General features: G+C 40.6%; 1 protein-coding gene across 3 annotated transcripts in view; it reads left to right on the top strand.

Moving 5' to 3' along the window:
- Positions 1–23,198, top strand: part of agrn (agrin) — a 526,525-nt gene that overhangs the window by 436,721 nt on the left and 66,606 nt on the right. For 2 of the 3 annotated variants that reach the window (XM_060852336.1, XM_060852339.1), the window contains 6 exons: positions 3,265–3,370; positions 6,946–7,356; positions 12,496–12,624; positions 13,984–14,111; positions 15,332–15,446; positions 15,580–15,699. In XM_060852336.1, coding sequence (XP_060708319.1) covers positions 3,265–3,370; positions 6,946–7,356; positions 12,496–12,624; positions 13,984–14,111; positions 15,332–15,446; positions 15,580–15,699 — 1,009 coding nt within the window. The remainder of the gene's footprint in view (positions 1–3,264; positions 3,371–6,945; positions 7,357–12,495; positions 12,625–13,983; positions 14,112–15,331; positions 15,447–15,579; positions 15,700–23,198) is intronic. The other variant, XM_060852337.1, reaches the window with a different exon arrangement.

Raw genomic sequence — 23,198 nt, 5'->3', positions numbered from 1 at the left:
TGCTTGTTTTGCTGCAAGCATGATGCGCTGAATGGCTTCCTTCTGTGCCTGACAAAGAATTCCATGACTTTGTAAAACTAGTCCATTTCACATCCTGCACACCAGTTCTGTAGTGCACACTGGCATCTGCAATGACCCCCACTGGTTGGGTATTACACTTTCCCTTCAATACCGTCAGCATCATTTCCTTCAGCAAAGACACAAAAGGTTAGTGGTCCAAGATAATCTTAAAAACAGGTTACAAAGAAAACCTTGTTGAAATTAAACTCCGTAGGGGAGCAAAAGGGACAGAACTACAAGTGAACTTGAAACAGGTTCTCTAAATCTCGATCTGCACACCAACACATTGACCTCCAGTTTCAGAGGTTGATGCCACACATGGATCTCAGAAGTTCACTCACCAAAAAACAAAGTTAGAGGGAGAATATGCAGGTTGTAGATCTGGGGTTCATAGATGCAACTACAGATCTCGAAGCTTAAGTTACCTTTAAGCAAAACCACTTTTTTTTGTTGTTGGGGTGTCCGAGGAACAGTTTGTATGCTTTCTGCTTTTCATGAGAAGGTGTAAACTTTCCAAGTTCTATCGAGAGGTAAGGGACTCTTTTTGGAGAAGTTGATATTCAGGAGAGATAAGATGCCCTTTGGGTACATTCAAATGCCCTTCAGATTGTTAAGAGTAGACATGATTGTGTGTGAAAAGCAGACATGATTTACAATAAGCCGATTGGAAATGACAAACTGGCCAACCATTTACAGAGGAACCTCGATTATCCGGCATTCGATTAACCAGATTTCGGACTATCCGAATAAGATTGCAAGGTCCAGATGCTTGGCTAACTATGTTATCTGCTATTTGATTATGTGGCATTTGATTAACCTAATTTCAGATTATCCGAATAAGATTGCAAGGTCCCAATGCTTGGCTGACAATGTTACCTAGCATTCGATTAACCAAATGAAATACTCCCTCTCCGTGCCCTTCGGATAATCGAGGTTCCTCTGTAAATCCTCTTGGAACTTTCACACTGTGAAGGCATTAAGAGTCTGCAGTTTAAAAAAACACAGTGCTGGCTATTTCACTCTGTTCACTTCAGCCTGAGGGCTATCATTGTAGGATTTATGCTTCACGACTGATTTCAAAACCTATTATTATCACAGTGAGTTGCCTGTTAGTTCACAGTTGATTGGTAGCTTCAAGTAATTTTTGTGGGACTATAATCAGAATGTTTTTGTTAGAAAAGATGAAATGGTTGGTAGAATTCAAATGTAGAAAATGGGTTTTCATTAAAGATGAAAGGAAAGTCGATACGTAATAGACAATTAAATCTTTATTTCGTATCAGCACAGGTCCAGAGATGTGCCCATTATAGACAGGAGTTCGCGTGGATGGTACAAGGGCAAAGGGTAGCTGGGGAGCGACATGAATAGATTTTGCACTACTATAGTGATTGGAACGAGGACAGCCAAGAGAGATCTCGTAGAATATGAGTTCCCTGACTGGAGCTGTTAACCTGGTCCAATCAGGAAACCCTGGCTGACAGATCTAAGCAGGAGTGTCAGGGGTTTTGCTTCGTCTGAACTAGCTGGGTCAATGTCAAGTACTATGCATATGTAAATAAAATGACAGCATACTGGCCTTCTAATCTGAACAGAAATTAGAACATCTGGGCATTCCCTTCCCACTTGGAGTTGGGAATCTTTATGTCTTGAAGGGAAAGTCCTGGCCTGGGCAATGGGAGTGAGAACTTCCAAAGTGACTAGATTAATTGAATAGCTAAAGGTTTTGGCAGGGGGAGTAGGAAAGTATGAAATTGTCTGTTGAAATTAGACATTTTCTTACTTAGTGAGAGGCTGGGCATTGTGAGGAGGCAAAGAAGGTTGGTGTCTATGTACAACTGTGAGCTACTGCACACAACAAAGTAATTCAGAAGGGGAGAAAATATTGTCTTTTATATCAAGGGTATTGGAATTCAAATAACTTTTCTTTCAAAAATAAACTTTTCATGAAAAATATCTTTATATGCATATATGTATACATAGTCACAAATGCACTACAGTTCTGTACAGTAGTATATTAAAGTTTGACTCTGACCAAACAAATCAAAGGCATCTGTTTGTTTAACCAGACTCTATTTACATGCACTTGAAGCAAATGCTTTAGTTACACAGATCCTCAATGAAACCCAGTCTACAGAATCACATGCATTATAGCCACCAGTAAGCATAGGTTGACTTTGGAATGAGTACAGCAAAGATTCATTAGAATAAACCTGGATTTAAAGAATTAAACCATCAGGATGCACTGAAGCAGGCATGAATTGAGCAAGATCATACATGATCTAATAAAGATATTTAAAATGATGAAGGGATGTGTTTGGATGGACGTAAAGGAACAATCTCTTTTGGTGATATCCAGAAACAAAATGGTCATAATTGTAAAATTGAAGTTTTATTGCTTTCAATTTGAATTCTGGGAGCATCATTTTTGTAAGAACAAGATCATAAAGAGGGAGGTGGTGGTAATGTCACTGAGCTAGTAATCCTAACCTACAATGTTAATATACTGGGGGGTTGGGGATGTGTTCGAATCTCACTAAGGCAGATAGTAAAATTTGAAAGTTCTGGGATTAAAACTGATCATGGCACTATTGTCAATTGTCATAAAAATCTTTGAGTCACGTAGTCCTTCATGGAAGGAAATCTGATGTCCTTACCAGGTCTGTCCTATATGTGACTCCAGACCCACAGCATTGTGGTTTACTCTCAGCAGCCCTCTGGGCAATCAGAGATGAGCAATAAATGCTGGCCTAGCCAGTGACATCCAAATCCATGAACAAATTTCAAAAAAAATCTGGAGCTTGATTCTCTCCCACATCTCCTGAAAAGCCTGTGGGGCATTGAGATATTTGGAACATTTCAGGTCTGAAGTACATAGGTTTCTGCTGGTCCAGTGTCCCCAGTGGCAGGGTGGCACTCAGGCATTTACCTGTCAGGATCTTAGTCAATAAAAGCAAAATGCCACAGATGTTCGAGATCTGAGATAAAAACCGAAACTGCTGGAGAATCTGTGGAGAGAGAAACAGAAATAGCAACATCAAACAGAGAGGAAATGTGACAAGCTTTTGAGATCAAATTGAATGCTGGAATGTAATGGAGGGAATGGATGACCTATTCCTTTACTGGTGTTTCTATGTTGTTGAGGATGCAATTCTAATAGCGATGTTGGTCTAACCTTTGCTTATTCGCTTCCTTGCACAATATCAGGTCTGTGGCTCTGATGGCATAACCTATGCAAACGAGTGCCAGCTCAAATCTATTGGATGCCGCCAAGGCACAGTGATCACAATTACACACCAAGGGCCTTGCCGAGGTAAGGACGTTGATGAAGCACACTTATGGTATTTTATGTTGGAAGGTAACTGTAGAGGGATTGGGAGAAAATTCCGTGGGAAATTCCAAAGATGCCTGAAAGGCCCTGAACTGGATTTACTCCCCAGGTGGATTCAAATTGACCTTCTCGGGTTAAAAGGGTAATTTGTCTCCTCTTTGGAAGCTCACCTGATATCTTGATCAGGCAATGTCACCTTGTTTGCATAGACACACTGCAAACCTTTAGGAAAGTGTTGATAATGGTCACTGATTTGGATTGCACATTTTAACTAGCTCTTAAATTAGCGCTTACTCAGTTCAGTTTCTAAGAGATCAGTATTTGTGTACTGACCCCCTTCCCTTGGCCATTTGCTGTGATGAATACAATTCCTGTTGCTCTCCAGCAGCATCAATATTTCAAAGACTGACTGGTAAGCTGACCTCTGTTCCACCAGCCCTCAACATCTTGGGCTCCATTGCTACCTGTAAAGTCTGCTCTGCTGGGATGGATATGAGTCAGGCTACAATGACCTGAGGTGCCCCTCTGTCACATTGACACTCATGCAGGAGAAGCAAAAAGCTTATCCCACTGATCTACAATCCCTGGAACCCAAACGACAAGAGTACCAGGTGCTTTCAGATACTGACGTATGTGTTTGAAGTTGGAAAAAGGTGATGGAATGAGTGAGTTGCCGAAGTATTGCTTCACGGTAACCTGGTATAATGGGAGTTTCTGTTAACCAGGTGGAACTCAGATGCAAATTAATTTGGAATGGAATGGTTTGCAGTATTGAACTAAACAAGCAATTACCATGCTAAATAAATCTTAAGTTGTTAACACCACATAATGCACCTGCCCAAATACATAGCAGCAGTCAGGAATCTTATCAGCAATGCTGAAATCATCGCACAAATATGTTTTCAAAGAATGGGCTTATATTTAGATTCTTTTTTCTTTAATTCAGTTAATTCTGATGTGATATGTAGGGATAGCCAGCTTTGTCCTGCAGTTTCAGATATGCAATGGGAATTCATTTGAGTTGTGAGATAGAAGAAAGCCTTCCATACAAATATGCTGTTTGCAGTCCGAACTTACAATGAGTTCAGGGAGTCAAGTCAATTAACTCAACATGTCTGGTAGCATCTGTGGACCGAGAAACAGCTAATGTTTCAAGTCTGATATGACTTATCAAGTCAGTGAACAACAGATGCATTGATGGTCTTGGATTTGATGCAGTGGTCAAACTGGGTCATAAAATTCATAAGTAAATTCAATAGTAGAGAGCTATTCCTGAAGGGAGTGTTCCTTAAGGGATCAATGCTACTGTGTTAAAATTCTGTCGCCAACAAACAATTACTTTGAATGTGACACCCAATTAGAAAAATAGCAAAGGTGAATTTACCCTTAAAAATAGGATTTCTCCGTGATATGATGCATGTTAACAAATTGTTTAGCACTTGATCATCACTCCCACTTATAGATCACACCCCACCCCCATGTCTTTTATTGAAAAAACAGTTGGATTATCTTACATTGGAGTTTGGGTCATGATGTAAATAGCTTCCAGTATTTTTGTTTTAAGTTTATTTTTATTATTTAATCCCTCACCATCTGTGTTTTATTGGTATCAGTAGATTGTTCCATTACTTTGCTTAAAGTAGCAATCCATTAGATGTGCTATTCAGATGGAAGTGGCATCGCAACTGAGCCCTATTCCTTGTGCATTAAAATCTTGAGGCAATTTGGGAGAGTCCCAACTTCTGCCTAGCCAAATCCAGAAAACTCTGGCTGATATGGTGACTCAGGGATGGCACGGTGGCTCAGTGGTTAGCACTGTTGCCTCACAGCACCAGGATCCCAGGTTCAATTCTGGACTCGGGTGACTGTGTGGAGTTCTCCCTGCACCTGCTTGGGTTTCCTCCGGGTGCTCAATAGTCCAAAGATGTGCAGGTGAGGTGGACTGGCCATGCTAAATTACCTATGGTGTTCAGGGATATGTACATTAGGTAGATCAGCCATGTTAAATTACCCATCGTGTCCAGATATGTGTAGACTAGGTGGATTAGCCATGGGAAATGCAGGGTTACAGGGATAGGATAAGTGCGTGGGTCTGGAGGAGATACTCTTCGGAGGGTCGGTATGGACTTGAAGGGCCAAATGGCCTGCTTCCATGCTGTTGGAATTTCACAACTCAACTGAGACCAAAGGCTTGAACCTGGAGTCTTGGTGGTTTAGTGTGGCTCAGTCCTGTAAAAGGGAGAACTGTCAAGTTCTGGCTGCACACAATTCACAATCTTTACTCATCATTCATTAGTATAAATGAGTCCATCTATCACTGAGTTATTGCATCCTATTCAGTTGCTCATGCAGTGTGTTTCAAAACTTTCACTGGTTAATACACAATTACTCCCTTGCCGACCCTGGTCAGATCTGCAGTTTTTTGCACCAGTTGTTCTGAGAGCCACAATTATTGAAGTGCTCAGTAAATAGTGCATGAGACAGTGCTAAAGTAAATGCACTAGCTGTTTTCCCTTTAGTGTTTGTAAACGAAGATGTTGTCATTTCCTCTTTCACCCTCTGAGAACTGCACTGGAAATAAATCATGTGTGCAGCTGTTAACAATGGAATTAAGAGTGGAAGCAAATTCTGAGACTAAATTGTGTCCAGATTTGGAAAACATGTTGGACCAAGACAATGGAAGTTCATGTGCTTTGTTGCTGTTGTCAGGAGTGTAAGAATCCCATTCCGTAACCTGATGTGAATGTGCTCATTGTGTGACTTCCATACTGACATTTTTCCTACTGCTCTGGACTTTGTCAGCAACCATCTCTTGGAACACACCGACTGTTGTTCATGTGATGACATGGTTGGGGAATGACAGTCTTGGGTTACATGACCATAAAAACCATCGATGCAGAAAAGAACAGTTACTGCTCTGGCTTACAGGAAGTGAAACATCTGTTAAGTACTAAACATAATATATAGCTCCCTTAACTCTTTAGTTTTCCCCTGAAAAAACGATTTGTGTTGTATTTAAATGCCTAGATTTTTGTTTCATCTGCAACATGCTATATTTGCCAGGTCGGATGTCCGTTGTGACACTTAGACTCCTGCAATGCCCCATCAGTGCCCACAACCTGCATGTTGTGATAGTCACCAGTGTGTAAAAGCGATCATCTGTTGAGAACAACACCAAGTGAAATAATGGTTGCTTTATGGAGCTGCAAGTGCATCGGTACACTGTTCTGGGGCCTTTTCAGGGGCTAATGACTTTAGACCATCTGTTCTGCTGTAGTTAACCTTAACTATCTTGTCTCTTGTGAAAGCTGTGTTGAATATTCAGTTTTAAAGAGTTAAAGACTGAATGCAAAAAGACTTGTGTTTAGATTTACTAACATGCCTGCTAAAATTATAAAACTGAGCTGTTTGTGTGCATAGATTAAAATGTGTTCTTTTTATCAGAATAAAGGGGTTTCGAAATTGAGGATCCAGTTCTTAAAGCTTGCCATTGCCTATATTTGTTTTGGTGCTATGCTTTCCTAAACATACCTTCATTTACTTCTGTAACTCTACAGAAATCATCTCACCTCTCCATACAGGAGCTCCATCGAGACCAACCATTCCTCCTACCACACACTCTCCTCAGACAACCAAATGGTCGAAAATGACCCCATCAACAGTCACATCTTCAACAAGGGAGGACACCATATTGACCGCGCGGGTTGGAAAGGACTCTGCAGTGTTTGAAGCAAAGCTCATTCCTAGATCCACAGCATGGCCTGCACATACCACAAGATCACATGTCAGATCCAAGACAGCCACGATAACCAGACGTCCAGTTGTCACTGCCCACCTTACCACTGCCCGGCCTACAACATCCATCATTCCATCTGAACCCCCTGATCAGTCAGGCAGTGGGGATTTCAGTGGGGATACAGATCTTGAAGCAAGTGGTGATCTAGAAGCTAGTGGAATAGAGCCTTCGGGTAATGTGAATTGACTATGATTGGTAAAATGGTCAATGATGCATGAGAGCGTTTGGTTCTTATGGACTACGGCATGGAGTGCGGAAGTAGAATGAAATGCCCTGCACTTACTGAAACAAATACATCAGCATAATCTTTGAAGCCAATCTCTTCAGTCTTTCACCTCCCTTCCAAAAGAAAGGTTGAATTTGATGACACAAGATGCCGAGAGAAAAGTTCAATAGTGTCTTAATTTTTTTAATGATCCTTCATCACATAGCCCTGTTTAAAGTCTGAATGCTTCACCACCTTTTCAGTTTGGCTGGATCTAAGCCAATAAGTAACTCACCAGAGTAAGCTAAATTCAATAGGTGGATCTAATTGCTAATCATAATTCCAGTCCAAGATTTGCAAATATTTGAACTTAAAAGATTTTCATCAATTGTAACACTGCTGCTTTACATATAAAGTCTTACAACTACTAATTGTAATTGTAAAGTACAGTTATAAATCAACATTTACAAAGACTGAGGTACAAACAGTACTCGATGAGTAAAGACTTTGGTGAATCCAGCCCAGCTGATGGCAACTTGTGATTCCTTATTTATTGCTACCCACCAATGTCAAGGGGTCTCCTAGGGGAGGTGAAAGAATAGAGTGAATAAAATTGAGGTCAATTTGGGGGTAAACATTCCATTCTGACCTCCTTAGTCAACCAAGACGAGTCCAGGGGATGTGTAAAAGAACTACTCAGTATCTGCCTGATATTTTCCTGATCCAACAAAATAGGTGATAGAAAATGATTCTCGAAGTGGTAGTTTAGAAATTTTACTTGTGTCTGAATTATACTCTTGTCCGACCTGAGGCCACATTTTACCCGGCGTAACCTGAATATTAGTCTCATGAATCATCCGATAGTGAGACCTCAAACAAAGCTTCTACAATCTATAGCATTGTTGCCGAGAGTGCTCTTAATGCCCCTAGAATTAACAAAGTAGAGTCATCAGCCACTTACTAAATTGAAGTCTTTCAAGAGGCAATTGCTTGGAAGAAATATTTCCTACTGAAAGTAATCAGTCCTTCCAGCAACCATATAGTCAGAGGTTTGAGACCTCCACCCCAACTGTGCTTGCCCTTGATTAGTGTAAACTGAAACTCAAAGCAATGTAAATATTTACTTGAGTACTTTTTTTCCAAGTAACTTTTAAGTTGAATATGTATTAAAAGCCCTTAATGAGTATCATTTATCAGAAATGATATTTTACAAAGCAAACTAATGCAACTAAATAATGCATGCCTTACTTTGGGTTTATCCTGTGAGTCTCGAATGCAGACAAAATTATATCAAATTCTTTATTTGCATCAATGGGATTTATACAAACATAATTTAACAGTGTTCTGAATATTAAATAAGTGACTGTGATGACAATCCGATCAAATTGATGTGTGTGGTTACCAGTGACCTCATGAGCTTGTGGAACATTATTGTTGTCAAGGTAACCCATTTTCTGTGAAGTGTCATTTGCTGGATAAAAGACCACTCCTGTGTCTATTAAACTTAATTCTTATGAAGTACCCAAGATTAGGGTCTAAAATTGTAAAATCGCACTGTCCAAATGTTTAATCAGAGAATTCAACAGCACAGAAGGAACCAAATGAGCTTATGTGCTGATTTATTCAAGATCACTTTTTCCATTGTTTTATGGCATTTACCCACATAACGTTTTAACCTATGAATCCCTTTTTTAAAGTAGTGGACAAAGTAATTTTACATCATTTGTGTCAAATATTCATAATCTAATATAGATTTTACTATCCATGCCATGTGGAAGAATTAATTCCTATAATCAGGGCTTAGACAAGTAAAAAAGATTTGGTTTGTCATATAGAGTTATAGAGATGTACAACATGGAAACAGACCCTTCGGTCCAACCCGTCCATGCCGACCAGATATCCTAACCCAATCTAGTCCTAAATCTCTCCAAACCCTTCCTATTCATATACCCATCCAAATGCCTCTTAAATGTTACAATTGTACCAGCCTCCACCACATCCTCTGGCAGCTCATTCCATACATGTACCACCCTCTGCGTGAAAATGTTGCCCCTTAGGCCTCTTTTATATTTTTCTCCTCTCACCCTAAACCTATGCCCTCTAGTTCCAGGCTCCCCAACCCCAGGGAAAAGACTTTGCCTATTTATCCTATGCATGCCCCTCATAATTTTGTAAACTTCTATAAGGTCACCCCTCAGCTTCCGACGCTCCAGGGAAAACAGCCCCAGCCTGTTCAGCCTCTCCTGGTTGCTCAGATCTTTCAATCCTGGCAACATCCTTGTAAATCTTTTCTGAACCCTTTCAAGTTTCACAAAATCTTTCCGATAGGAAGGAGACCAAAATTGCACGCAATATTCCAACAGTGGCCTAACCACTGTCCTGTACACCCACAACATGACCTCCCAACTTCCTGTACTCAGTACTCTGACCAACAAAGGAAAGCATACCAAATGCCTTCTTCACTATCCTATCTACCTGCGACTCCGCTTTCAAGGAGCTATGAACCTGCACTTCAAGGTCTCTTTGCTCAGCAACACTCCCTAGGACCTTATCATTAAATATATAAGTCCTGCTAAGATTTGCTTTCCCAAAATGCAGCACCTCGCATTTATCTGAATTAAACTCCATCTGCCACTTCTCGGCCCATTGGCTATCTGGTCCAGATCCTGTTGTAATCTGAGGTAACCCTCTTCGCTGTGCACTACACCTACAATTTTGGTGTCATCTGCAAACTTTACTAACTGTACCTCTTATGCTCACATCCAAATTATTTCTGTAAATGACAAAAAGTAGAGGACCCAGCACCGATCCTTGTAGCACTCCACTGGTCACAGGCCTCCAGTCTGAAAAACAACCCTCCACCACCACCCTCTGTCTTCTACCTTTGAGCCAGTTCTGTATCCAAATGGCTAGTTCTCCCTATATTCAATGAGATCTAACCTTGCTAATCAGTCTCCCATGGGAAACCTTGTCGAACGCCTTACTGAAGTCCATATAGATCACATCTACTGCTCTGCCCTCATCAATCGTCTTTGTTACTTCATCAAAAAACTCAATCAAGTTTGTGAGACATGATTTCCCACGCACAAAGACATGTTGACTATCCCGAATCAGTCCTTGCCTTTCCAAATACATGTACATCCTGTGCCTCAGGATTCCCTCCAACAACTTGCCCACCACTGAGGTCAGGCTCATTGGTCTATAGTTCCCTGGCTTGTCCTTACCACCCTTCTTAAACAGTGGCACCACGTTTGCCAACTTCCAGTCTTCCGGCACCTCACCTGTGACTATCGATGATACAAATATCTCAGCAAGAGGCCCAGCAATCACTTCTCTGGCTTCCCACAGAGTTCTTGGGTACACCTGATCAGGTCCTGGAGATTTATCCACCTTTAACCGTTTCAAGTCATCCAGCACTTCCTCCTCTGTAATCTGGACATTTTGCAAGATGTCACAATCTACAGTCTATATCTTCCATATCCTTTTCCACAGTAAATACTGATGCAAAATATTCATTTAGTATCTCCCCCATTATCTGTGGCTCCACAAAAAAGGCTGCTTTGCTAATCTTTGAGGGGCCCTGTTCTCTCCCGAGTTACCCTTTTGTCCTTCATGTATTTGTAAAAACCCTTTGGATTCTCTTTAATTCTATTTGCCAAAGCTATCTCTTGTCCCTGTTTTGCCCTCCTGATTTCCTTCTTAAGTATACTCCTACTTTCTTTATACTCTTCTAAGGATTCACTCGATCTATCCTGTCTGTACCTGACATATGCTTCCTTCTTTTTCTTAACCAAACCCTCAATTTCTTTAGTCATCCAGCATTCCCTATACCTACCAGTCTTCCCTTTCACCCTGACAGGAATATACTTTCTCTGGATTCTTGTTATCTCATTTCTGAAGGCTTCCCATTTTCTAGCCATCCCTTTACCTGCGAACATCTGCCTCCAATCAGCGTTTGAAAGTTCTTGCCTAATACCATCAAAATTGGTCTTTCTCCAATTTAGGACTTCAACTTTTATATCTGGTCTATCCTTTTCCACCACAATTTTAAAACGAATAGAATTATGGTCGCTGGCCCCAAAGTGCTCCCCCACTGACACCTCAGTCACCTCCCCTGACTTATTTCCCAAAAGTAGGTCAAGTTTCGTACCTTCTCTGGTAGGTACATCCACATACTGAATCAGAAAATTTGTCTTGTACACACTTAAGAAATTCCTCTCCATCTAATCCTTTAACACTATGGTAGTCCCAGTTGATGTTTGGAAAGTTAAAATCCCCTTCCATAACCATCCTATTATTCTTACAGATAGCTGAGATCTCCTTACAAGTTTGTTTCTAAATTTCCCTCTGACTGTTGGGGGGTCTATAATACAATCCCAATAAGGTAATCATCCCTTTCTTATATCTCAGTTCCACCCGAATAACTTCCCTGGATGTATTTCCAGGTATATCCTCCCTCAGCACAGCTGTAATGCTATCCCTTATCAAAAACGCCACTCCCCCTCCTCTTTTGCCTCCCTTTCTCTCCTTCCTGTAGCATTTGTATCCTGGAACATTCAGCTGCCAGTCCTACCTATCCCTGAGCCATGTTTCCGTAATTGCTATGATATCCCAGTTGTTGTAGCATTAATGTGTGGGCAAAGGAAGGGGATCAGTCAACCCTGTTGCCTGGATGCCTGGTTTGCAATGCTGAGCAACACCAAGAGGGTGGGTTCAATTCCCGCAATGGCTGAGATTAACAGCAAGACTTTCCTTCTCAACAATTCCTCACCTGAGATGTGGTGACCCACTGGTTAAACCACTGTCAGTCATCTCTCTCCAATGAGAGAACAGTGTATGCTCCACTAACATGATGGTGACTTTAACTTTTAACCTGTGGACAGCATATATATGCAATATATATCAATGCTATAATAACTGGCTTCAGGGTGCAATGTTAGTGTATGTCCATGGGACTACCTGATCCAGTGTTTTTTATTGAGCTTATTAGCTTAACTAAAGAATTTAACAAGATGCTTTCAACAGCATCTTATTTTTGGATTTCAATATTCAACTGACCTAAGTTATATTTTGGTTGTCTTTGTTGTCATATTGTGTTGTTTGTAGGTTCTAATGAGACCATAGCTGATCCCACACCTATCCCAATTGAAAGATCTTCATGCGATAACACAGAGTTCGGCTGCTGCCCTGATGGAAAAACACCGTCTGTGGATGGTGAGGGAACCAATTGCCCTCGTAAGTACCTTGAAGAATGCACATATTTGCCTGGTATTATCAACACATCTGCAGGTGCAGCTCATGCTTACAGCTTTCAGAGAATGCTGTTGTTTAAGTGAACTGCATTGTTCTGGGGGGTTTGTTGGAATGTCATGGTACCTTGCCAATACCTGTGCTCATTGATCAAATGTAGACTGAGTTCATGTCTGTAATGAAGTTTTAATCTTCATAGAATCATATAGTATGGAAGAGGGCCTTTGGCCCATCAAGTTTACACTGACAAAACTATTTTAAATCTACACTAGTCCTACTTTTCAACACATGGCCCTTGGCCTTGAACTTTATGACATTTCAAATGCTTATTGCCTTAAAAATGGCTCTCAGACACAAATTCCAAAAATCAAAAGTAGTTGTGGCAATATGGAAATAAAAATACCTGATGGATCCACTGGGTATAATTTGCTCTCTTTTTATTGCATTGGTTAATGAAACTGAATTTTTTTTCTGCACTATCTTAACTGTCTGTGAACCCATTTAGCATTAAAGCAGCAGAGCCAGCAATTTAATGAAAACACTTATCACAATAATGACATGAAAGCAGTAAACAAATCCACAATTTTTAATTCAGTTTGCTGGACTATTTGAAAATTTTTGATTGAGAACTGACAATTTATTTTCCTCACCAATTATATACATGCTCTTGGCCTACCCAGGAAGGCCAAAATGCATTAACATTCTCTGAAAATAGATTTTGACATGAAATCAGTGAGAGCATTGTGCTGGTAAATAGATTTTCTTATTCTGAAAATTATAGATTTTGCATTCATTGCAGTAAAATGTGTTGGAAATTCTTTCTCTCCATAAAATCTCCAATCAAGGAACTTAAGTAAATGCTGACATTCGTATAATAGAAGGGATTGAATCAATCAGTGATGTATTCATTCCTACATGGAGGTGCAGAATCTGAATGTCACTGCTACAAAGTATGTTTTAATTTCTATGGAAAAAGTGACTGCTCTAGAAATTTAATTTCTTTACTAATATCCTGCCAGTTTAAACCTGCCTCTTCTCTAACAACTCTTTCTCTTTGTCTACTTAACCTTTCGCCAACCTCAATAGTTCGGAGCTGTGGAGCAAATCTTGTGGTAACATCTGGTATTTATGGCATTGTGTTATGAACCAAATTTACATGTGCACCTATTCCAAGCTTCCTCTGAACTACTAATTCAAAGAATACAACCATCTTACTAACCCTAAGACTGGCACTACCAACCCACCATTCACTTTTCTGTCAGCCAGTAATGCAGTCTTGTTTGATGATGCTGGCTGGAGCATTGATTAATTCCAGCTTTCCCACTGTGATTTTGCTTTCAATAGCTACTAAGATATTCCAAGGAGTTCTCGTTTTGGAAGAGGTCGAGGGTCAAGAACTTTTTTACACACCAGAGATGGACGATCCCAAGTCGGAACTGTTTGGTGAAACAGCTCGAAGTATTGAAAGTGCTGTGAGTGCCAGTTGGCAACTGATGAATGATGTTCTTGTCCTCTTAATTTTCACCAAATAAGTAGACCAAGGAAGTGCAAGGCTTAATAACTTTTTTAAAAACTGTCCATTCCCAGGAAAGACAAGCTTGCAGAGTTTTGAAGTGAACTAGTTTCAGAAACAAGACCAAAAACTCATACATTTATCTCAACTTTCCAGGCTGATCTGTTAGCCATGCAATGGAATATATTGGCCCACCGTCAGGTGTCTATTCTCTCATTAATTGAGAATTGATTAATGGAGTTTACGCTGCAGAATACTGAGGCTAATCTCTTCTTTCACCACAAAATGTTGGAAATGCTTCAACCTCGCTACGTACTATTCACCTCCATTCAGTTCATTACTGCTGCTGCCATTAGTGCAGAGTAGAGTAAATTGTAAGATTGCCAATTTGTAGAGAAGAAACATGTGCAGCTTTAAAAACACAGAGTGCTGGAGAAACTCAGTAGGTCTTTCAGCAAGAGAAACAGTTACATTTCAAGTTCTATATGATGCTATTTCAAAAATCTTTCAAAGATGAGTCAGGTCAAACTCAAAACCCTCACTGAATCCATTAAAGGAAAAGAGGTAGCTATTTAATCAAAATACTTAGCACAATAATGATATAAATGCAGCAAAAAAGCCCAACTTTTTAAATTTGGTTTATTAGAATATTTCAACATTTTTGATCGACAATTGATAATTTACGTTTCTTCCTAACTGATAACTTCATAAAATTTATGATTAGACGTATTGGGTTTCTCCAGCATGCTGTTTCTGTTTCAGATTTCCAGCATCCTCAGTGTTTTGCTTCTGTTTCATGTAACAGTACGTACTTTTCAGTTTAGAAGATAACAAACTTAAAGTATGTTGTGACAGAAATGGAGTTTCATCCATTTCTCTGTCCGCACTCCCATATGGCATCCTCTACTGCGGGTATTTGCCAATATTTTTCTTAATTTTACCTTTGAGAACAGTCTGAAATGTTTGCAAGTTAATTTGTTGTCTGATTTTCCCTTCCATCCCATTTTGATTGCACTCTTCAGTGAGTTGACGTGAGGGTCACTGTTTAACTGAGTACTGGTTATTGTCTTCACAGAGCACTTGTTGAGAATTGAGTAATTGCATTCTTTTCAGCCAAATTTGGATTGTTTCTAACATCCGATTGTTTATCCATGTGTCCCACAACTCAACTTCATCCAGCTGGAAGAACTCTTGCGGAACTCAAATGTCAAGAAAGATTATAAAAGTGTCCGAGTCCGTGGTCTTGGAGCAAGCAAATCCGTGCGCGCCATTGTTGATGTCCATTTTGATCCACGTAAGCATTTGATGGAACAACTCATATGCTCAATCTCATGAAAACAGCAAAACAAAACATTTGTGCTCACTCCGTTTTTTATTTAGTTGCATTATGCCTACTTATGGATTTTTATTTTCCGCATTCTTCCCAGGAACAGCTTACACTTCCCGTGATGTACAAAGGGCTTTGCTTCAGCAAGTAAGGCTTTCTAAGAAGAAATCTATCATTGTGAAGAAACCAGAACAGGAGAACATCAAAATCGTGGAATTTGGTAAAGGGACCTTTCCTGTCTTTTCCTTTTTTGCTTGCTTCAGTTTCTTCACTCACCTCTTCACTGCTAAAGATGAGGATTCGATCTCTGAGCTAGGGTTCCACAAGTGGTAGTGGTGTCTCAGGCCTGGCATCATACAGTGAGCATCAATGGTCTGTTTAGCTTGGGGAATCAATCTGAACCTACCTCACAACCCCCACACCAGGGCAAAGTAGCCTTGGCCAATCATTCCAGGAATACCATTACAGTGAAGCCTATTGGGAACACAAGAGAAACTGTGAAACACAGTGAAAGTGAAACATACAACTGTAGCTCGTGTGTTCTGTTGTCACACTACAAACTCTGTTGTTGCTTTTGTAGACTGTAAAATTCAAGGTAATGATTAATAGCTTTTTTTATTGAATCTAGTAATATCATTTGAGTTTTATTCACATACCTTCTGCATTAGCCTACCATACAAAAGAAATTATTATCTATTTTTCAATGTTAGTGTCTGCTAATGAACAACTTCCGCCAAGTGTGTAGTACTGTGGAGAAAGACGGATAGCTGGAATATTAATACCTGTAACCATTAGGGAAGAATAGCAGATCTCGCAACATGTTCTGGGTAACATGACCTCATCATAATCAAACTGTGCTCTGCAGATGTTATTTCCTTTTTTTTCTGAAAGAGGAAAGGAACACCTCCGCAGAGCTTTGGCCAAAACTGGAACAGCTGCTTTCTCGTTTTATTTGGTGCAATTCTCTAGAAGGTTCCACGCAGCAGATCATATACTGTCATGATGCTGCCCAAGCCAGACTGAATAAGAAGACAGAGTATACTGCTACCCTCTGGTGGTGGCAAAGTTCTGGACCCACATTCACGGTTTGTACTGCTTGTCGGACAGTCCCCTTGACTGATCTTTGGACTCTTTGACCTTTGGTTTGGCTTTAAGATTTCAGAGGTCCACTTCGAAGGAAAAGATATTAATGATTTTGTGCCGGGCTTGTTGTTACTGTCCTAATTCATGTACTAATCCCAATTGTGAACATAAACAGTCCGATTTTCCTGATGGTGATCATTTCAGCGAGAAATGGATAGAATATTCTCACTTTCTCCAAATGGAGTATTTTTTAAAAGTACTTTCCTCTGAATTTGTATATTTAAATTTATTCAGATTGGAATTGCAATTGTATCCATCGAATATAATTGCTCAGTTGGGAAATTGATGATCTAGAGACCCAGGTAATAGTTTAGGGACCGGGGTTAGAATCCTGCCACAGCAGAAGCTGGAATTTGAATTCAATAAAAATCAGTTAAGAGTCTTATGATGACCATGAAACCATTGCCGATTGTCAGAAAACCCACTGGTTCACTAATGTCCTTTAGGGAAGGAAACTGCCATCCTTACCCGGTCTGACCTACATGTGACTCCAGACCCACAGCAATGTGGTTGACTTAATTGCCCTCTGGACAATTAGGGATGGGCAGTAAATGCTGGCCGAGCCAGTGATGCCCTCATTCTGTGAACTAATGAATTAAAAAAGATACCCTTTGGGTCAACTCATAATTAGCACATGTACCCTGACAACAATAATGTAAACAGTATAATACAAACAATGTACAAACCGTGGAAACCTGGTAGTTCAGTGAACAAATGTGGAGCTCTTTTCATCTGTTACGGAATCAAGAACAGAGAATATTGCATTCTAGTTAATGATTAGAATTTTAAAAGCAATGTTTTCCCAAATTAAATGTGTCCAAACACTTTGTCTAGAATTGTGCTCTACGTCTTAGGAACAATGGAAAAATCGCTCATCCCAAAGTTAAATGTATTTCTGAGGGGTGGTTTTCAGATGTCACCATTTTGCTGGTGGGACTATCTCATTAGGAACACACAGTGCCCGTATTCCTGCATCCCCCCCCCCACCCCCCGACACTAATTTAGAGTCATAGAGACGTACAACATGGAAACAGACCCTTCGGTCCAACCCGTCCATGCTGACCAGATATCCCAACCCAATCTAGTCCCACCTGCCAAAACCCGACCCATATCCCTCCAAACCCTTCCTATTCATATACCCATCCAGATGCCTCTTAAATGTTGCAATTGTACCAGCCTCTACCACATCCTCTGGCAGCTCATTCCATACACGTACCACCCTCTGCATGAAAATGTTGCCCCTTAGGTCTCTTTTATATGTTTCCCCTCTCACCCTAAACCTATGCCCTCTAGTTCTGGACTCCACCCCCCCCCAGGGAAAAGACTTTGTCTATTTATCCTATCCATGCCCCTCATAATTTTGTAAACCTCTATGGGGTCACCCCTCAGCCTCCGACGCTCCAGGGAAAACAGCCCTAGATTATTCAACCTCTCCCGATACTCAAATCATCCAACCCTGGCAACATCCTTGTAAATCTTTTCTGAACCCTTTCAAGTGTTACAACATCTTTCCGATAGGAAGGGGACCAGAATTGCACACAATATTCCAACAGTGGCCTAACCAATGTCCTGTACAGCCGCAACATGACCTCCCAACTCCTGTACTCAATACTCTCAACAATGAAAGAAAGCATACCAAACACCTTCTTCACTATTCTATCTACCTGTGACTCCACTTTCAAGGAGCTATGAACCTGCACTCCAAGGTCTCTTTGTTCAGTAACACTCCCTAGGACTTTACCATTAAGTGTATAAGTCCTGCTAAGATTTGCTTTCCCAAAATGCAGCATCTCGCATTTATCTGAATTAACCTCCATCTGCCACTTCTCAGCCCAACTGGCCCATCTGATCAAGATCCTGTAGTAATCTGAGTTAACTTTCTTTGCTGTCCACTACACCTCCGCTTTTGGTGTCATCTGCAAACTTACTAACTGTACCACTTATGCTCACATCCAAATCATTTATGTAAATGACAAAATCATCCCTTTCTTATTTCTCAGTTCCACCCAAATAACTTCCCTGGATGTATTTCCAGGAATATCCTCCCTTAGCACAGCTGTAATGCTATCCCTTGTCAAAAATGCCACTCCCCCCTTCTCTCTTGCCTCCCTTTCTATCCTTCCTGTAGCCTTTGTATCCTGGAACATTCAGCTGCCAGTCCTGCTCATCCCTGAGCCATGTTTCTGTAACTGCTATGATACCCAGTCCCATGTTCCTAACCATGCTAGGAGTTCATCTGCCTTCCCTGTTAGGCCTCTTGCATTGAAATAGATGCAGTTTAATTTATTAGTCCTACCTTGTCCCTGCCTGCTCTGACAGTTTCTGTTATCAACTATACCAGTCTCAGATTGATCTCTTTCCTCACTATCTCCCTGGGTCCCACCTCTCCCCCACCCTTACTTTTTTAAATCCTCCCAAGCAGCTCAAGCAAATCTCCCTGCCAGTATATTAGTCCCCTTCCAATTTAGGTGCAAACCATCCTTCTTGTGCAGGTCACTTCTACCCCAAAAGAGATTCAAATGATCCAAAAATGTGAATCCTTCTCCCATACACCAGCTCCTCAGCCATGCATTCATCTGCTCTATCCTCCTATTCCTTCCCTCACTAGCTCGTAGCACCGGGAGTAATCCAGATATTACTACTCTCGAGGACCTCCTTTTTAAATTTCTGCCTAGCTCTCTGTAATCTCCCTTCATAATCTTAACCTTTTCCCTTCATTTGTCGTTGGTTCCAGTGTGGACAATGACATCTTGCTGGCCACTTTCCCCCTTTGAGAACATTATGCACTCTCTCTGAGATATCCTTGATCCTGACATCTGGGAAGCAACACACCATTATGATTTTTCGCTGCTGGCCACAGAAATGTCTGTTTGTACCTCGGACTAGAAAGTCCCCTAACACAATTTATTTCTTGGAACCCGACGTACCCCTCATTGCATTAGAGCCAGTCTCAATATCAGAAACTTGGCTGTGTGTGCGAAGTTCCCCTAAGAATCCATCACCTCCTACATTTTCCAAAACAGCATACTTGTTTGAAATGGTTATAGCCACAGAAGACTCCTGCACTAGCTGCCTACCTCTCTTACCTTTCCTGGAGTTAACCCATCTATGTGACTGTATCTGAGACTTTCTGCCATCCATCACATACTGTTGCTGTTGCAAATTCCTCATCGCTTCAAACTGTCTCTCCAACTGATCCATTCGATCTGCTAAGATTTGCAACCAACAGCATTTATTGCAGATATAATCCACAGTAACCCTTAAATTCTCTTTAAACTCCAAATCTGACAAGAAGCGCATATCACTCTACTAAAGGCCATTTTTGCTCCTTCACTATGTACAGACCCAGAAAATAACACAGTTTTGTTCATCTACAAACACGGTTACACATTGAATTAATAGTTATGGCTTAAATTTTAAGTTTAATCAAGAGACATCTGAAAAAAACATATAATCAAGAAAGAACCCACTCTACTCACTACTGCAGACTTTCTGTAGGTCACACTTAAAACACTTACCTGCTTCTGTGCTGTGAACTTTGCCCAAACAGTTCCTCCAAGATCAGTTGTGAATTTCACTATTTGTTAATTTTCCCAGACACACTCAGATGTTCAGCGATACATGAATTCAAACCAGCAAAGGAAGTAACTGTGTAGGTTCACTGCTGTGTCAGTTTCTTTCTCTCTCTCCTGCACTGACTTCACCATGTGCTTCCTTTGTCTGTTCTTCTTTCTTTTAAAATGCTATTGTTTTGACTTTTTTTTCCCAAAGTTCCAAAGCAATGCAATAGCATATAAAACAGTAATTGCAGCTCCTGGGATTCAAGGAAATCACCTCCAACACCTAAAATACCTCAATAAAAGAGCAACTGTTACAGCCAAAAATTTTTCCAGTCCTCCATTTTGGATTACCCAGAATCCTCATTGAGGTTTACAGCACATTGTGTCCGTACCAGTCAAAAACAACCACAAAGCTATTCTCATCCCATATTCCACCACTTGGCCCATAGTGTTGTCTGCCTCGCCATCACAAGTGCATTTGTAAATACTTCTTAACTATTCTGATGGTTTCTGTCTCTATCTCCTTTACAATGAGATTCCTCCCAGCTTCTGGGTATAGTTAAAGGTTAGAGTTAGTGACAGGTGAGAAGGAGGCAGGTTGTTTCCCATATTTGGGGAGTCTAAAACTACGGTCACAGTCTCAGGATGTGGGATCGGCCATTTTGGGCTAAGGTTTGGAAACACTTCGCCACTCATAGGGTAGTGAGCCTGTGGAATCTGCTACCTCAGAAGACTGTGGAGACCAGGTCACTGAGTATGCTGTAGAAAGAGATTGATACATTTTTATATTTTAATGTATCAAGGAGTATGCAACGAAAGCTGGAATCAGCCATGATTATATTGAATGGGGACAGCAGGTCCAAAGGACTGAATGACCAACTCCTGCTCTGAGTTTCTATGTTACTAATTACAGAGACTATCAGGAGTCAGAGATGGCACATCTGTCTTCATCTTAGCTTCATCTAGGGTCCCTTTCTCCACTGAGTAGTGTTCAATGAAACTCTACTATTAACTCTTCCAACATCATTACCTTTAATGCCATTTATGTTCCACACAAGCCCATGCTGAATCTAATCTACTTATTTCATCTACTTTGGTCCTTATAAACCGGTGTCGAGTATTTGTTTGTAGATTGTACGTGAACATTTATTGCCCATTCCTAATTGTACTTGAGGAGGGGATGCCAAAGCACACCGTAGACTGCAGCAGTCTGCATGACGCCTAGTGCACCCATACTTCAGCTGAGGAATGGGTTCCAGGAATTTGACACAGTGACAATGAAGAAACAGCGGTATAGATCAAAACCAAAATTCTGTCACTTAAATGCTTTCAACCTAAATTTCCTGACATGCATCTGTGCTATCACCCCAACCACACAGTGAAGTAGCAAATCCAACATCCTCACCATTCCCTGAGGAGAAGCATTAAACCTGAATTGTCTACTGGAATTATTTGTTAACTTACATTTATACTCATGGATTTTGAACTCTTCCACTCTCTGTGTCCCTCGTATAGAACCCTTTATAAATTTAAAACTCCCTGTTGGGGCATCTCTCAGTGTGTCTGTTAGAAAATGATCTTCAGACTGGTCAATCTTTTCAGATAGTTATAGCGTTTCAATTCTGTGATTGTTCTTGTGAATCTTTTCAGTTCTTTCACATTGCTTTACATTTGATGCATGATAGGGAGAGCAGAATTGATCATGGTGCTGTACATCTGGTCTGCTGGAAAAGCGCAGCAGGTCAGGCAGCATCCGAAGAACAGGAGAATCGTCGTTTCGGACATAAGCCCTTCTTCAGGAACACATTTTGAGCTCTGATCTCCAGCATCTGCAGTCCTCACTTTCTCCTGTACATCTGGTCTGACCAGTGTAGTCCCTGGTACTGAATATCGGGCGCTGTGTGTGGAAGTCAGCCAATCCAATACCATTTGTTTTGAGATGAATTTTGGCCCCTACATATATTTCATGCAGCTTCTCTGCTTTTGAATTGAGTTCCTCTGGCAATGCGCCCCAGTGTTTTGTTTCATCTTGGATATCTTCATCCCTCAGTCTTTCAGATGAATGATGCATTGCAGCCTTAAATGTGGGTAGGATTCTCAACTTCATGTCAGTTTGGATATTGTGCTGTATTTCACAATCGTGTGTTGCAGAGATCACAGGCTCTAAATTATTTACCAAGGTAGTCACCTAGAGGAAAGGTGCATCCTCAGCCTGTGCAGGTATTTGAAGTTTTAGTAACCTGTGAGATAGAGAGAGTCAGGCTCTACATGATAAAATGAACAGTGTTGCTTGTTGTATTAGGTGTATGTTTTGTTACTCAGTCTTTGTTCATTGCTGAAGGCAACAGCCTAATGGTAATAGCATTATACTATTAATCCAGAGACCCAGGTAATGCAACAAAAATAGAAATTGCTGGAGAAACTCAGCTGGTCTGGCAGCATCTGTGGAGAGAAAGCAGAATTGAGACTTTAGGTCCAGTGACAGAAGCTCAGTTCTGATTTAATTATTCTGCAAATATATCTGGAGAGGGAGGTACATTTATCCAGTCAGTTTTTTTCTCCTTAAAAACTGAGGAACTATTAATCTTCAAGCTGATGGTATTACACCAGCTGCCTGTTTCCTTTCTGTATCAGATCATGTGGGTAATAAAGAGGCTTACTTCTTGTAGAGCATCTCTATCCTACCCAGAGGATCTACAGCTCAAACAATAAATGAGTGTAGTGTGAGTTTTGAAATGGAAACTGCAGAAGTTCCCCGAATTTATTATAATAGATGGCTCTAAATTAAATGTGAAAAACACATTCTTAATTTTAAAATGTACAATATCGTGTTATAATTTTTGTCTGCTAGCACTCCAGAGAACCACATGGAATACTTCACACATTAAAGGTGATATATAAATGGAGGTGGTTGTTATAATTAACATCTGACAGGTTTATGTAAATGCAATGTACCATGGTGTTTTTAATTCTGCTGCCAAACATTACCGGGCCGGGTGGTTTAATTCAGTTTGTA

This window comes from Hemiscyllium ocellatum, chromosome 37, assembly GCF_020745735.1.
Source record: "Hemiscyllium ocellatum isolate sHemOce1 chromosome 37, sHemOce1.pat.X.cur, whole genome shotgun sequence".
Lineage (NCBI taxonomy): Eukaryota > Metazoa > Chordata > Chondrichthyes > Orectolobiformes > Hemiscylliidae > Hemiscyllium > Hemiscyllium ocellatum.
The sequence above is the reverse complement of the archived record's forward strand: the minus strand, read 5'-3'. Positions and strand labels throughout refer to the sequence as shown.